Source organism: Rhinolophus ferrumequinum, chromosome 9 (genome assembly GCF_004115265.2).
Source record: "Rhinolophus ferrumequinum isolate MPI-CBG mRhiFer1 chromosome 9, mRhiFer1_v1.p, whole genome shotgun sequence".
Lineage (NCBI taxonomy): Eukaryota > Metazoa > Chordata > Mammalia > Chiroptera > Rhinolophidae > Rhinolophus > Rhinolophus ferrumequinum.
In genome coordinates this window covers 37,662,602-37,679,849 of record NC_046292.1, presented here as the reverse complement: position 1 = coordinate 37,679,849, position 17,248 = coordinate 37,662,602, and the positions used below count along the sequence as shown (strand labels likewise).

Below are 17,248 nucleotides of genomic sequence, written 5' to 3'. Positions count from 1 at the left end.
TATGGATGCACATGTCACTTCAAAGTAGTGTTTTGGGTTTCTTAGGATAAACACCCAGAAGTAGGATTACTGGGTCTTTCTTTGTCTCCTGTTATAGCCTTTGTTTTAAAGTCTACTTTGTCTGGTATAAGTATTGATACCCCAGCTTTTTTTTGTTTCCATTTTCATGAAATATCTTTTTACATCTCTCAACTTTCAGTCTGTGTGTCTTTTGATCTGAAGTGAATCTCTTGTTAGGCAGCATATGTAAGGGTTTTGTTTTCTTATCCATTCAGCCACCCTACGTCTTTTGATTGGAGAGTTTAATCCATTTGCATTTAAAGTAATTGTTGACAGATATGTAGTTATTGCCATTTTATTATTCATATTTTTTATCTTTTCTCCTTCTTCCTCTCCTTCCTCTTTTTATTCTAGAAGTCCCTTTAACATTTCTTGTAATACTGGTTTGGTGGTGTCAACCTCTAGCTTTTTCTTGTCTGGGAATTTCTTTTTCTCTCCTTCAATTTTAAATGATAGTTTTGCTGGATAATCTTACCATGTTTCCCCGAAAATAAGTTTCTGTTGAGAAATCAACTGACAGTCTTAAGGGAGCTCCCTTATAGGTAACTGCTTTTCTCTTGCTGCTTGTAAGATTCTCTGTTTTTGAGCTTTGGCATTTTAATTATGATGTGTCTTGGTGTGGGCCTATTTGGGTTCATCTTGTTTGGGACTCTGCACTTCCTGGGCTTATATGTTTATTTCCTTCACCAGGTTAGGGAAGTTTTCAGTCATTATTTCCTCAAATAGATTTTCATTTTTTTCCCCACTTTATTTATTTTATTATATTATTTTTTTAAACTTTTTTTTTATTAGTTTCAGATGTACAAAACAACACAATAGTTAAACATTTATCATTTAGATTATTTAGTTCTTTTTCTGGAGCTTAGTTCTATTCTTTCATTTGGGATATGTTTCTTTGTCTCCCCATTTTGGCTGCCTTCCTGTGTTTGTTTCTATGTATTAAGTAAAGCTGCTATGCCTCCCGGTCTTAGAGTGGACTTATGTAGCACGTGTCCTGTGGGGCCCAGTGGCAGTCTCCCTACAGCCAGGTGCTGCAGGTGTGTCTGTTGTATGGGTTGTATGTGCCCTCCTGTTATAGTTGAGCTTTGGTTGCTGTCTGCATGTCATTGGGCAGGATCAAACCTGGGGCGGATTGGCTGTGACTACAGTGGAGGAGCTGTTGTGCAGGGACTGATCCTACAGAGCAGGATTTGCTGTAGCAGGGTTCTGGTGCCTGTCCAATCTGCCCTTTGGGTGTGTCATCTGTGGAGGTAGCCTGGTGGTGCTCAGGTATCGTCTGAAGCGGACCACCAGGCATCCTGGCCCTAGGAACAGAGGCCTCCTGGAAGGGGTCCTGCCACAGGCCAGGTTCAGCAGCAGCCTGTGCCCTGCCTGGGGCCACCAGGCCTGAGTCACAAAACGATCCACAGATATCTTCCTCCCATGCAGAGCTTGGAGGTGCCTGGGAGAGGCTAAGCTGCAAACCAAGGCCAGCTACCGCTAGTGCCAAGCTTGAGGATGCTTAGCAGGAGGTACCGGGCACAAGGCCAGGTGCTGCTTGTTTGGGGTTTGTGAACCTTTGAGAGATTTTAGGAAAGTCTGCAGCATACGCTAAGACAGGCCATCTGTATGGAAAGCCACCGGAGGCAGCTTGGGTAGGCCTGCAAATTGGGTGGGGCAAGGTCTTAGGGAATCATCAGGGCAGGGTGAATGGTGTTAGTCAGGTTGATGGAGACTCAGCTATAGTGGCTAATGCACACTGGGAGGGGAGAGGGTTCAACAAAGAAATAAAGGCCTCTGCCAGCACTTCTGTCTGGGAGAAAGCTGCCCCTCCAGTCCTCACCCTAAAGCCAGACAATTCAGTTCCTCCTCGTATGTCCCTGGTGCCTTTTGCGCTGCTGCCCCAACACTGGAGCTCAGAGGGAGTGAGTCCGTCAGTAAGTAAGTCCATGTGCTATCCGTTTAAGAGGAACACCTAGGACTCCAGCAGCCCTCCCTCTCACTCAGCCACAATCTCTGTTGGTTTTCACAGCCAGAAGTTGTGGGGACTTCTCTTCCCGGCACTGGAACCCTTGGCTGGGGAGCCTGGAATGGGGCTGTAACCCCATGTTCCTCCAGAGGGAATCTCTGCAGCTGAGATATCCCTCCCAAATTTTAACTGCGAACTGGGTGTGGGACCCGCCTGTTCCATGTCTCCGCCCCTCCTACCAGTCTGAAAGTGGCTTCTTCTGTATGTCCTTATAGGACTTCTGTTCAGCTAGACTTCAGGCGATTCTCAAGGATAGTTGTTCTGTAGTTTAGTTGTAATTTTGATGTGGTCGTGAGAGGATGCAAGCACAGCATTTACCTACTCCACCATTTTGACTGGAAATCCCTCTAATCCCTTTACCTTCTTCTTCCCCAAACTATCATTTTACAAATGAGGTCAAGAAGGTAGTACTAATGCTCAAGGATACAGATATGTTGAACTATTTCACATGGACTGCAGGAAGTTATTTTTCTTTTTAAAAAACTACCAACTACTTTCAGAGAACCCTAGGTGTCCAATAATGCAGGTAAGATAAGCTTCTTGCATGTATCACTTCAAGGACTGGCCAGTGTGGCAAATGGCTATATGCTAGTGGACTATCTATAAGAGATCAAGGCTAGAAAGGTAAATAAATCCCCTTCCCTTCCATCTTAGCTCATATGACAAAGCTAGTCCAAGAAACAAAACAAAAATTCAAGTCAGTAATCACTGAGCTGATGAGCAGATCATAGGAATCACTAACTCAGAGATACTTTAGCATTATTTTCCTCTTAACTACCAGTATGAGTTTTGAACTATAATATGGTAAACAGAGAAGCCAGATTAATAATGGAAAGAACACTGGGCTTCCAGTTAGTCCTGTCTCTGCTACTTACTAGCTGTGTGACCTTAGGAAAATAAATTAACTTCTCAGTTTTCTTATCTATAAAATTGATGCTAGGCCTCTATCATGACTACCACACAAAATGGTAGTGAGGAATAAATGAAATGTGTATGAAAATGCCTTTAAAATACTGAAGTACTATGCAAATATTAACATAATCGAATGGTTTCTAGTGTGAAAAGTTGGGTAATATATTCATGGAGGTAAAAGTTCAAGTTTACACAAAATTTAAACCTATAAAAGCAATTTGCCATAATCCCATAGTACTACAGCTAATAGAACATAGCTACTCTAATTCTTATCTTTATCTTGCTAGAATTTTACTGCATTTTTTAAAGAGGTTGAAGGGATCACAGAGAGGATTTAATACAATCTTTTCATTTTAGAGATTTAAAAATGGAGGCATAGAGAGGTGAAATGATTTGCCAAAGGTTACAAGGCCCATGAAAAGAAACTAACTGACATTACATAACCAAGAACATTCAAGCTTTTAAAAACATGTCTTTAGAAAAGGAGAGTATGACATTGAACAGGCATTAAGATGCTGGAGAGCTAAGAAAAATGTTTATACAAAAGAGAACTGGAGATAGGAAAAAGGGAAAAAAGAAAAAACAAAAGATCTTTATATAGAGCTAACAAAATGTTTAAATGATTAACCACCCCTCTAAATTTACCTGTAACTGATTCTTTACTATCTGTGTTTAAATATTCTATTCTCTGAAAAGACACCTCCACAAATTATAAACAAGTAATTTGCAAGTATTTATACAAAGAGATATTGCTTTGCAATTCATCTTGAAATCACTTGGCTTCCTTCCCAACTCTTCCAGCTCAATTCTTCTGCACAGAAAAATATATCCTAAGTCAAAAGTACCATTTAGGCTAGTAAAAGAAACTATCTTTTCCAACATTTCTTATCCATCAAACCTCTTTTTCCCAAGGGTACCTGTACAGAATGTTCATCTTTTTTACCCTCTTTTATAATTCACATCTCAGTTAACAGCAACATATTCAACTCTCTACAAAATACACACATTCTTTCACTAAACAAATATTTATCTTCTTACTATGTCTCAGGCATTACTTAAGTGCTTGAGACATGAAGTGGATAAAACATAGTACTGCCCTTGCCCTCAGAGAGCTCACAATCTGGAGAACCAGCCCGCCTCATTAACAAACAATACCACCACCACAGAATAACTGCTGTAACCAAGAATACACAAAGCACAGGAAAAGCACATGGAAAAAAGTAACCCAAAGCTGCCTGGAGGAAACTGAAGACTTCAGAAAGGAGGCAAGGTTTAAAGAAACACTTGAAGATTAAATAGTAAAGAAGGGGGACAGCATCCTAGGCAAAAGAACAGCGTAAACAAACTTAGAGGCAAGAACAACAGAATAATGGTGCTTAGTATTACAGACCATAAAATGCAAAGACTTTTTCTCATAAAATTATTAGATCATTAAAGGATTAGATCATGAGAGTCTGTCCTAGGATACTATGCAAAACACTTTGATTCCACAACTATTTGCTGAACCCCTACTATGTGACACACACTGCTAAGTACACAGGATACAGATCTTTGTAGACCCATTGCTGTCCATGTGCATGGTTGCCACTTGAGTTGTGCAATACAACCTGTGTGGCCGCAACAGTGTTATAAAAAACACTGTAAACTAGTGGGGCCTAAACTGCAGGCTCCTTAAATATTATAAAAAGTCCACAAATCCACATGCATACCAAGTATGCTCTGTATACAATAATATCTTGGAATACATACTATTTTCAATACATAATAGATGCTGTTAAAATTAAGAGACCAGGGGCGGCCGGATGGCTCAGTTGGTTAGAGTGTGAGCTCTGAACAATAGGGTTGCCATTCGATTCCCACATGGGCCAGTGAGCTGCACCCTCCACAACTAGATTGAAGACAAGCTGCCACTGAGCTGCCCAAGGGGCTGCTGGGTGACTCAGTTGGTTAGAGCGAGAGCTCTCAACAACAAGGTTGCCAATTCAATTCCCGCATGGGATGGTGGGCTGCGCCCCCTGCAACTAAAGATTGAAAACGGCGACCAGACTTGGAGCTGAGCTGCGCCCCCCACAACTAGATTGAAGGAGAACAACTTGGAGCTGATGGGCCCTGGAAAAACACATTGTTCCCCAATATAAAAATACTAATGTTCTTTAAAAAAAAAAAATTAAGAGATCAGTATCACTTTAAAATAATACTGAATTCCTACCAGCCTTTTGATTTTTCCCCCCAATTAATGTATTCTGAAAGTATATTCCTGTCCTATCTCCCAAGCTTTCAACTTTAAAAAGGTATCTAAACGCTAAAAACAAAATGCCATGAACATCTGATATTTTGCTTCAAGTGTTTTATAGAAGGCAATTTGGCAATATGGATCCATACAATTATACACACCCTTTGATCAATTTTTCTTTCAATAAATATGAATTATTTTTATAATGGAAACAAAAATACAAATATTTTAAATGCCTGAATTCAGTTCAGATTCCTACAACCTATAGAAGTCCAGGGAAGGTGTTTGAAATAGCACAGGTTTAGGGGTCAGACAAACCTGTGCTTTAATCCTGCTCTGTCAACTTATTAGTTACGTGATCTTAGGAAACTTACTTGATTTCTCAAAGCCTCAGTTTTCTTATCTGTGCAATGAGAAAACATCATCAACCTCATGGACCTGTGAAGATCAATTAGTGTATCATCCGATACATTGTGTGCTCAGTAAATGAAGCTATTATATGAGATTACCCCTCTAAATAAATTCAAGTCTCAGAATTCAAGAATTATTTTTCTATTTTAATAATATAGCATTAAAAATGTCTTTTATTCCATTGTAAATAGTGAGTATTTCTGCCACTTATTGATTAAATGTGTTTTTAAGGGATAGCTTTAGAATTTATGGAAAAAGTAGTGGTCTAACCAGCATTTCCCAATTCACGATGGGTCAGATCATTAAGTATAATATTGATGTCTATTTCAATATGTATATTTTTTATCATTTAATAAAATAATTATTTAAATTTTTCTCCTTTAAAAATAGAATACTTTGATAGTATACAAAATTTTATCTACTGCATATATGTAAATTAGTGGAAATTAAGAGACTGGTTCATGATAGTATAGTCACTCAATTGTTGTAACTTCATCTGAATACTGAACATCACAGTGCTTTAAAATTATTTGTATTCTTATAATGAACTGTTGGTTAAAGACAAAAATATAAGCTACACTGATGATGAAATAAGATTAAATGAATGCATTTATATGCTCAGGATTCTTAAATGGTATTATATCAAGATATGTCAGTATTTTTTAACATTAAAAAAAGAAATGTGCTGATAGTTTATTTCCAATAAATGAAAATCCAAATTTGATATAACTATCTACATTTTCAATGTTTTATTTGTGGAGATAGGCTTCCAAGTAGCAGCTTGGAGCCATTTCTTTGTTTTGTTTCTTAGAAACAAAACAGAACAATTACAAAAACCTGTTGATATTTTTAAGTACAACTTGCAAGAATTCCAAATTTAAGGTTAAAAAGTCATTTCTGATCTGTTCAGATGCCATAAATATAATTAATTTCAATCTATATTGTAAGATAAATTCACTTTAACATATGACAATGATTTACCTCATGTTAATGTGTCATTTGTTAAACAGAAAAAGGCTGAAATTTGTTTTAATGTGTTTTGTTCAATGTATTATTAAATAAATTATATATGTAATTTTAAAATAAAATATATTTTACTTAAAAATCTCTCCTTTCTCATACCACACAAAAATATTTCAAAAATTAAATGACGTTGGGAAGTGCTGATTCTCTCTATATGACTTAATACATGAACTTTGGAAGACCTACTATTTGTAAATAAAGGACTTTGATACAGTAAATTTACTTTGTTTTAATATTCTCATAAATCCCTAAAGGCAGCACATGTGAAAACTGAGGCCCAGTCTGAAAAATTACAAAGCTGTGATTATGTGCCGCTTCTACAAGTCCATAGTAGTGTCTCTATGGAAAATTCACTCAGCCAAAAAGTGGTATGCCAGATCTTCACATTTCATTTCTCTATATTCTCCTTACTCCAGTTTAAATCACCACCACCATAACAAGGTGAGGGAGAAAGTTCACACACTTATCACCCAGACTAGTGCAACAGCTCTTCCCACTCCAAACCATGTTTCATATTGACTTAGTGATCATCCTCCAAATCTCTTAAGTATGACATTCCTTCACACACACACACACACACACACACAAAACCTTTCAAGGTACTCAAAGTCTTTACAATGAGGCCAAAATTCCTGAGCCTATGATTCAAGGTCCTCCATGATCTGATATTAACAAATAATCACAGCAAGAAATGTAAAAATTATAATTGATATGTATCCTATGAAAGAGGGTTATATAATAGAGGCATGTGAATAGGGTTTTTTTGAGGGGTAGGCACGGCAGATGGGGTTTTCCTTAAGTTCCTTGAGCTGAAAACTCCAGGACATGCAGAGTTAAACAGGCAAGAGAGAGTACCACCACAGGTCATTCGCATGTGCTTTTCCTTCTATCTGGTTTTCCACAAAATAATTCCTATAACTTAATCCTTCAGTTCTCTTTTTGAAAATAAGATCCTCAAGGAAGCCATTCCTGACTATCCCATAGCATGACTCCACAATTTTTCCTTTCTTAGCACTCTTCACATTTAAAGTTACTCTTTTTGCTTGATTTCTATATTGTTCACATACGTAAGATACAAAAAGGCAGGGACCACATCTGCTTATTTGTAATATCCCAATGCCACAGTCAAAGGCACTCAAAAAAAAATTGTTAGATGAATAAAAAGCAAGGGCTGTATCTTAGACCAGTGGTTCTGAAAGTATGGTTCAGAGACCAAAAACATGACACGGGTTACTTGTTAGTAATGTAAACTCTCAGGCCCTACTCCAGACCTAATAAATTAAACTCTGGAACTGGCAACCTATAATCCCTCCAGTTGATTTTGATTCAGGGTAAAAGCTTGAGAACACATCTCAGGCATCCCAACTATAGTCACGCACTGCCTAACGCCATTTCGGTCAACGACCGCATATATAGCTGTGGTATACCATATAGTCTAGGTGTGGTTGGCTATACCATATAGTCTAGGTGTGGTTACCACTAGGTTGGTATAAGTGCACTTTATGATGTTTGAACAATGACAAAAATCACCTAAAAATGCATCTCAGAACATATCCTCATCAAGTGGCACGTGACTACATTCAGAACACAATTTTGAAAAATTATGATGACAATTTTGAAAAATACAAAATACAAAAAGCTTTACAATAACATTCAACTCTATTTACTGAATGCCTACTACACATATTGCACAAGAAAATTTTTAAAAAGTAACTTCTACAGCTAATTCTCAGTTCATAATAAGCTGATATTTTGCCTCCCCATACATACACTCCTACTCTGTGTGTGTCTATGTTTTAACAAGTAAGGAAAAATCAAGCTACTAGTTGGAGGCAAAGCCTAAACCATAATCATACCTATCTTTCCAGTCTCATTTTCTACTACACATGCTCATTCCCACATCCCTCCATGATAAAAAAGGTAATCCTGCTACCTATAATACATCCTAAATACTTTCTACTCATGTTCACAACAAAGCATTCTTCCCCTTCCCAAAATGATCTATATAAATCTTATTCATCTCTTAGGCCCAGTTCAAATGATACCTTTGGATCCAAAACACTCAAAAAGGAGTTTATAACTTCTCCCTCTGTACTCATATACTCATTCTCAGTGGGAGAGCCAACACTTCCAAAAATCTACAGTGTTTCCCCCAAAATATGACCGGGTCTTATATTAATTTTTGCTCTAAAAGACGCATGAGGGCTTATGTTCAGGGGATGTCATCCTGAAAAATCATGCTAGGGCTTATTTTCCAGTTAGGTGTTATTTTCGGGGAAACATGGTAGCAGTTTGGTGTTTTAGCTAGGACAGCTCTTTATTGTGAGAGAAGATGATCACATCTTACTAAATTTTCTTTTTGTACCAAAAATAAGACGCAAACTCAGTCTTTGTGTGTAGCCCACTAGTTGCCTAAAATTTCAGTTTAAGATTGTACTTGTCAGATAGCAAAATGAGACCATGAAGTGAATTATTCAAGCACCTATTTGGCCTGGGCAATGGGAATAAGGCACAGATGCTGCCTAGAACTCACATTTCAGGGAGAGAAACAGGTTAACACAATGACAGTGTGATGGGTTGTAAATGTGAAGAGTTGTTATGGAGGCAGACACAGGAGAATGACAACCCCCAAATGCAGAGTCAGTGAGTTAGGGAAAGTTCACAAATTATTATCAACCACTTTCCTAAAACACAGATGGGGGGTAGGGGGAAAGTAGAAATTAACTAACCTCCTGGAAGAACATAATTACAAGGACTTAAATTTCACTAGACTGTCTTATTCCTCCCAGAGACCAAAATTGAGATTGCTGCATACGATGCAGAGATGTGTTCATTAAATGTACTGCAAACCATGTGTGACCCAACTCAATGAAAAAGCAACTGAAGCCTCAACCTATTTTGAAACAGGAAGGAGAAAACTTGCAAAAATAAGGGTCTCCCAACTAAAGGAAGAGAAGGCATAACAAATGAAGGTATTAGAAGGTATTAAAGACAAATGTCACAATCACACTGCCAAGCTGATTTCAGTCTTCAGAAGCCCTGGTCTCTGCCTCCAAACAAAAACATTTGTTTTGAGTAACAGTCAACCCTGTAAATAATTATTTTTAAATTTCCCAAATTGTACCTCCACATTAAAAGGCGCTCAAAATAAAAATACATTCCAAAACAGTTTTAATTATTTCTGTCAAAAGGTTAGCTATCTCATAAAGTCATAGTAATGCATGCTTGCCCCACTCCATCCATCACTCCAAATCACACTGTCAGGTTTTGCAATGACACTAGTTAATAAGGCTTCCAGGCTCTTTTCAATACCTCCAACATCCCCCCTTCTCCTCTACAAAGAAAAGAGAAGAAAGCCAAAGAATCCTATCTGCCTGCCCTACAGCTCCTGGGAAGCAATCTTCCTCAAATTGTTGGTGCTTAGACCCCTGAAGCCCGTAGAAGGAAACGGGGACAGCTGAGAGAGCGAGGGTGGAGGGGGGGAGAGGATGGCCAATAAAGGGGAGAGGAAATGTGGGTGGTAGAGGACGAAGGGGAGAAACGATACGGAAAGGAGGTGGCAGTGCACATAAAATGGTGAAAGGGGGCAAGAAGCGGGAGCAAAGAGCAGGAACGAAAAATAGGGAGGGAAAGAGGGAAGGGGTAGAGATCCCAAAATAGAGAAAAGGCAAAATGGAAGGAGAAACGGAAGGTCGGGTTAAATGACTATACGGGGCAGCAAAGGGGAACGCGAATCAGGCTGTCACTGGGGGTGATTAAAAAAAGGGTGTCACTGGGAAGGAGAGGGATAAGGGGTTGTGTCACCACAGCAGGTGGCCGGGGAACACGGGGAAGGAGGAGCAGGCCACCAAGGGGGCGGTAACAAGGGGGTAAGGTAAAGCAGGGCGCGGAGGGGGCACCAGAGCTAGGGAGGGGCAGGCCTGTGGGGACCAGAGTGGCGGGCGGCTGCGGTTCAGGCAGGCCTTGCTCCCTCACCATAGCTGTGCCGGCCTGGTCCTCGGGCATGCAGCCTCTGTCCTGGGCTCGGCGGCGGGCCGGGCCTGAGCCCGCCCCCAGGTTGAGCCGGCGCGGGGGCTCCAGGAGGCTCCGGCGAGCGGCGGCTCCGGGCTTGGCCCAGGCCTCGGCCTCCTTCCCTCGGAAGCTAGAAGTGCAGCAGCCGCAGCGGCAGCCGGACCTGGAACGCAAACTCCGCCCCCGTGAGGCCCCGCCCCCGCTCGCGAGCCTGAGCTTGACCCCGCCTCCACTCTCACTGCGCAGACTCAGTGGTGGAGTCTCGAGCTGGCGTTGGACCTTTGGTTTCTCCCCTTCCCGAGCTCTTAAAGGAATCACACCCGCCTCCAAGCCTATTCTTCATTTAAGAAATAAGAGCTTTAAATATTACGTCATAACAGGAGACTAGAGCACTCACTTCCTTCAGTCACCTATAGACCCCTGTGCTTCTAGTTCATTGTTATTCATTACTATTGTCATAGTTCTTGGTGATTTCAATTCTCTTAGTTCTTCCAGTGCCCTGGCCTCTAGGCATCACCCTTGCCTCAGCTTCTCATTTCCACGCTCATACATTAGATCTTCTCATTACTTATAGTGGTTACCCCTCTATAATCTCAATTTTAATTATCCTACTCTCCCATCACAAACTCCTTCCTTTCTAGGTAGCTCTAAATCCACTGATCCTACTACCTACTATTCCTCACACTACCCCATGTCCTCATTTTTTTTCTTGAACAGCTTAGATTCTATTGTCCATTATGAAAACCGTTCCATGGTATTAACCATCATTTCTCCAGTTCGGCTCTCCTTTCCTTGTACTCACCTGACAAATTCCAATTCTGAACCTGCAGCAAAACAGGGGAGAGTGGAGAAAGCTCCCAAACCATACTGACTGGTCTCCCTCTAAATTTGATATCATTATCCTCAAATAGGCCCCTAATGCTTGACTATACTACTACATTTCTCCAGTTCCATATACTGTCTCACCCTACTAATAAGTATTTCACATCTCTCTCTTCAAATATCCCTCCCTTGTCCTTACTTAACTGATGATTTTACTACCAATTCACTGAGAAAATGAGGCAAAGAAAGAAAATATCTACAGGTTCCCACCAGCTACCATAACTTCCAATTACCTATAAGTCTGCTCTGCTTGTAACTCTGCTCCTATCCTCTGCCTTCCTTACTACTAATAATGGTCTTTTAGCAGAGGTCAAACCCTCCTCAGTTTTTCTCAAAATAGTTGGTTTGGTTTTTTATTCCCAGTCACAAACCTATATTTTTGTAAAATGTAATAAAAATTAATTACTAGAAAATTAAATTTAAAAACAGACATACTAAATATAAGCCGGATTTTTTTTTTTACCATTGTAATCATTTTTAAGTGTACAATGCAATGGCATTAAGTACATTCACACCACCATGGAGCTCCAGAACTCTTTTCATCTTGCAAAACTGAAACTCTGTGCTCATTAAATAATAACTCCTTATGTTCTCCTCCCTGCAGCCCCTGACAACTGCCATTCTACTTTCTGTCTCTATGAATTTGATTACTATAGGTCAGATTTTTTTATTATTAGCTCCAACAGACATAAAATTTTTCTGTCAAATTACTATAAAATGTATAAATATTTATTCTAAATTTCAGCCCCAAACTGGTGGCAAACTGTTCCTAGACCATCACTAGTCCACAGATCACTCTTTGAGTATCACAGTGCTAGGTCCCGTACTGTTTCATTTTCTCAAAGACATCCAAGAGATCCAGCAATTCTTCCTCTATTCTTCTTCTCATCATTTTTCTGTTTTTCTTTCCCATTGACATACCAACATGAATTTATTTCTTACATCTCTTCTAGCTTGACCCTCTAGCTCCTGCCCCATTTCTCTGCTCTCCTTTATAGCAAGATGTCTCACAAAGGTGACCTGTACTGTACTTGATGTCTTGGCTTCCTTTTTCCCATTTTCTGTGGCACCCTGTATAGTTAAGCTTTCACTTCCACCACTCCACTGAAATGCTCTTGTCAAGGTCACCAGTGATGTCCATTTATTAACAATGGTCAATTCTCAGTATTACCTGACCAACCAAGAGCACTAGGCACAGCTGATTATTTCCTCCTCGGCTACCATGACCCTCCCCTCCCCTGGTTCTATCTCACTGGCTGCTCTTGGTTTCTCCACATATCTTTGACCTCTAAATTCTGCAGTGCTTCAGTCAATACTTTGACCTTTTAACCTTTTCTATTTATACTCAGGCCTTGATAATCTTATCCCATCATAGTACTTTAAATATGAAGTATGTAGTGATGATTCCCCAAATTACACCTCCATTCCAGATCTCTCTTCTGAACTTCAGATTTATATATCCACTGACAACTAACCATCTTCCTTTGTGTGTCTAATAGATTTCTATTACTCCTAGTAGCCACTAAATAAACTTCCCTTCAAGTCCTATCGGCCATGAATAAACCAAAAAATAGCAAAGGAAATAAGACCACCAATATTATTATAGCTTAGACCAACTATGATTTACTCTTTGTCTGATCTGGTAATCACTTTCCCTGAGGACCTGGTGGTAGAAGAGGAAAATCACCATAAAAAAAAAAAAAATCAAGGCTTTGCCATCAAGAAAGAATGGAGCCATAGTTCATCTGTAATCAATGAGACAGAAGAGAAAGTTCAAAAATACTTTGAAATAGACTTAGGAATTTAGTATGATAAAGGCAAAATTTCAAGTCAGTGAAAAAAAAAAGCAAAATTATATTTGGTATTAGAATAACTGGATAACCATCTAGAAAAATTTAACTTGGATCTATGCCTCACACTATTCACTAAGATAAATTTCAAATACATCAAAGATTTAAACGTAAATAAAAATCTTGAAGGAACCATGGAGAAGTTTTTATAATGTCAAAGTGAGGAAGGTCTTTTAAAGTACAGGGTATACAACAAAACCTAAATGCTATAAAAGACAGATAAATATAACTATGTAAAAATTTTAAAATGTCTGTAAGGCAAAAAAGCACCTTAAGAATAATAAGATGACAAATAACTATAAACATATGTTTGTATTTCATTTAACAGGAAAATGGGTAGCTTTCATGCTTAATATACAGAATTGAAATCAATAAGAATAAAAACCCAAGGGTTATATGTACAAAAGACATAAACTGACAGTTCACAGAAAAAGAAATAGAAATGGCTCTTAAATGCTCACTCTTATAAAAAGAAAAATGCAAATTAGAATTTCTTTGAAGTCCTATTTTTCATCTATCAGATTGGTAAAGATCTATAAGACTGATAAGACACTGTGTAGTGGAGGGGAAGTTTGACATATTTTGTTGGTGGGAGTGTAAATTGGAACAACTTCTGTGGAGGACAATTTGGCGGTGGTATTTATCAAAATTTTAAATGGACATTTTCTTTGACTCAGAAATTCCACTACTAAAAATTTATTTTTATTTTATTTTATTTTATTATTTTATTTTTATTGGGGAAGGAGAACAGGACTTCATTGGGGAACAGTTTGTACTTCCAGGACTTTTTTTTTCCAAGTCAAGTTGTTGTCCTTTCAATCTTAGTTCAGCTTCAAGTTGTTATCCTTTCAGTCTTAGTTGTGGAGGGCGCAGCTCAGCTCCAGGTCCAGTTGCCATTGCTAGTTGCAGAGGGCACAGCCCACCATCCCTTGCGGGAGTCAAACCCGCAACCTTGTGGTTGAGAGGACGCACTCCAACCAACTGAGCCATCTGGGAGCTCAGTGGCAGCTCAGCTCAAGGTGCCATGTTCAAGGTGCCATGTTTAGTTGCAGGGGGTGCAGCCCACCATCCCTTGCGGGACTCGAGGAATTGAACTGGCAACCTTGTGGTTGAGAGCCCACTGGCTCATGTGGGAATCGAACCGGCAGCCTTAGGGGTTAGGAGCACGGAGCTCTAACCGCCTGAGCCACTGGGTCAGCCTCCACTACTAAAAATTTAATCTACATATATGTTCAAGCATATGTACAAGCTTTGTTTATAGTAGCAAAAGATTAGAAACAACTTAAATGTTTATTCATAAACAGTTTATTAATAAATTGGTCAAATAATAGTGTATTCCTACAATGCATATTTTGCAGCCATAAAAAGGAATGAGACAGTTCTTTGCATACTGATATAGAATCTTCAAGACCTATTGTTAAGTGAAAAGGCACGGTCCTCAACTATGTACATTGCATACTATTGTTCCTGTAAGAAATGGTAGTAGCAATATATATTCATAATTGCTTACTTATGCAGAAAATATTCCTGGAAAAATGTAACAGAAACTAATATCATTGATTGTCTGGTGCTAGGGAGAACAACTGGATGGCAGAAGACATGTAGAAGGGAGACTTTTCCTAGTATAACCTTTTGTTATCTTTTGATGTTTTTAATCATGAAAACATGTTACCTATTCTAAAAGTAAACAAGTAAAAATTTTAAAAAGATAATTATTTAGAGCAACTTATTTATTTTTCAAGAAAACAATTTTTGACAATGAGGCATGACTTTATCAATGTTCCTAATTTTAAGAGATTCTGTATAGTCTTTTATTCTTGTTGAATTAATTAGAACTAGATCGTAGTTACTCATTATAAATTTGGTGACTACAATCAACCTCCTTTGGCAAAGGGAGCTTATAACTTGAAAGTGAACAAATACTGTTTTCTGCAACAAACATGCTAACAAATATAGTTTCCTATAACAATTCATAATCTCAGGATTACAAATTGAGATTCTTTGGAACTACTAAATTAAACCTTTAGCTATTCATTGGGAAGCTCTGCTCCTTTTCATAAACACAGAAACTCAACTTTATGAGGGAAGATTCAGAGTAAGTATAGCTTTAACTTAAATTCAATGATAAGTGATACATAACTATACGCTATTCTTACCTCTTACCTATGTAAACAGAAATGAATGGTTAATTTAGAGCCCTGTCTTCTCAAAAGACTTGGATCCAACTGTTATTAAAGGTTGTGGCCTTTGTTCTCTAACTATACTCAAGGCTAAATCTAAGGTATTCAGGGCTTGTGATAATTTATTTCTCCAGAAACTCAATTGTTTACAGAAATTGGAAAATTCCTTCATAATCTTGAACGATAGCTGTTATTATTATTATGAAGAGAATATCAATTCCATTTTATTCTAGAATGTAAAGCTAGAGGCAAAGAGCGTATGGGAAGCCATAGGAAGGTAGATTTCAGTTCAACAAAGGGAAGAGCATTCTAAGAGCAAGAACTATCCCACAGGGCATGGGATATTTATGAAGTTGTAAACTCTTGGTCACCAGGGAGGTGCAAAAAGGGGCCGGTTGACAAAATGTTGGGGATATGATAGACAAGAGTTCTATAAGGAGTTTAAAATGGATTTGATGATTGTTTCAATTCCTTCTAATTTTAGAAGTCATTGGTTCAAGAAAGATAAATGGGAAAAGGCAAGCCAAAAAGTAGGAATTTCAATTTAACTCACTTATTTCCAACGTAAGATTTCCTGTTATGTTTAATATTCAGTGCCCTGAATCTTTAAGGAAGGGCACCATGCTGAAGGTCTACTCTCTTTGCACTACTTGGTTGGATAATGAAAGACTCCCAGTTAAAAATAAACAAGCTCCTCCTTAGCAATTTAATAAGGAGGGCAACAAACTTGCTGAGTATGATGAAATTTCAACTGACTACTCCTGAGCATGAGGTGCTGAGCTCAGTTCCAACCACTCATCAGAACCCAAGACTCAGGACAGAAGTTTCCAATAAACATCATCTATTAAGAGAAGTTTACCCTTGTTGGTGGGCTGGCTACTCTCAGTGTAGACAGGCAGTATCAAAAGGATTTTTTTCATGGCAATCCAGATACTAACTCCAGCCATCCCTCACAAAGTCAAAGAAGACAGTCTTTAAGAAAGCAGTTCATCAACCAGCCCTACATTTAATCCTCACAACAATCCCCTGGGGCTGATAGAAGAGGCTATTATCCCATTTGATAGATGAGAAAACACAGGCTCAGAGATAGGAAATCTCACAAGTTAGCCATGAAAGTGCTAAATCTGAACCCAGAACTCATTCCACTCACTACCTCAGAGCCTCAGAGAGGACTGGAATTTCCCCCTGGAATAGGAGGACCATGTGAAAAGGATGTCTTTCTAATGCAGAATTTTCTACTATAATCCATGTCAATTTTGGATTATCTATCAGAATCAGCTGCAGGACTTGCTAAAGCAGTTTGCTATGTCCCTCTCCCAGAGTTTCTGATCCATTAAGTCGGGGTTGGGGCTCAAGATTTTGTATTACTAGTGTGTTCCCAGAAGTTGCAGATGATGTTGATTCAAAAAGACACTGGGAGAACCACTCTCTTACTCTATAGTTTCTTCCTAGTGTCTTCTATCAGATGCGGGGAGGCAAATGAGGATGGTTTGAGCAGAAAAACAGAAGGGTTTTACACCTCCCTGGACTGCTGCTGAGGCACAAGTGTACCGTCTCAGGGTGAGAATGAGGAGCACTATACCAGGAGTCAGAAGGTTGAATTCTAGTCCCTAGCTCTGACCCTGGGGAGGTGGGATTTGATACCTTTAATGAAGGCCAATTAGATCTGAGATGCTGA

At 38.9% G+C, this 17,248-nt stretch overlaps 1 protein-coding gene across 1 annotated transcript in view; it reads right to left on the bottom strand.

The window, feature by feature from the left end:
* ZYG11B (zyg-11 family member B, cell cycle regulator) overlaps positions 1-10,836 on the bottom strand; it is a 70,265-nt gene extending 59,429 nt beyond the window's left edge. Inside the window, exon 1 of the mRNA XM_033114306.1 lies at positions 10,623-10,836. Coding sequence (XP_032970197.1) covers positions 10,623-10,652 — 30 coding nt within the window. The 5' untranslated portion in view covers positions 10,653-10,836. The remainder of the gene's footprint in view (positions 1-10,622) is intronic.
* Positions 10,837-17,248: the final 6,412 nt, after the last annotated feature.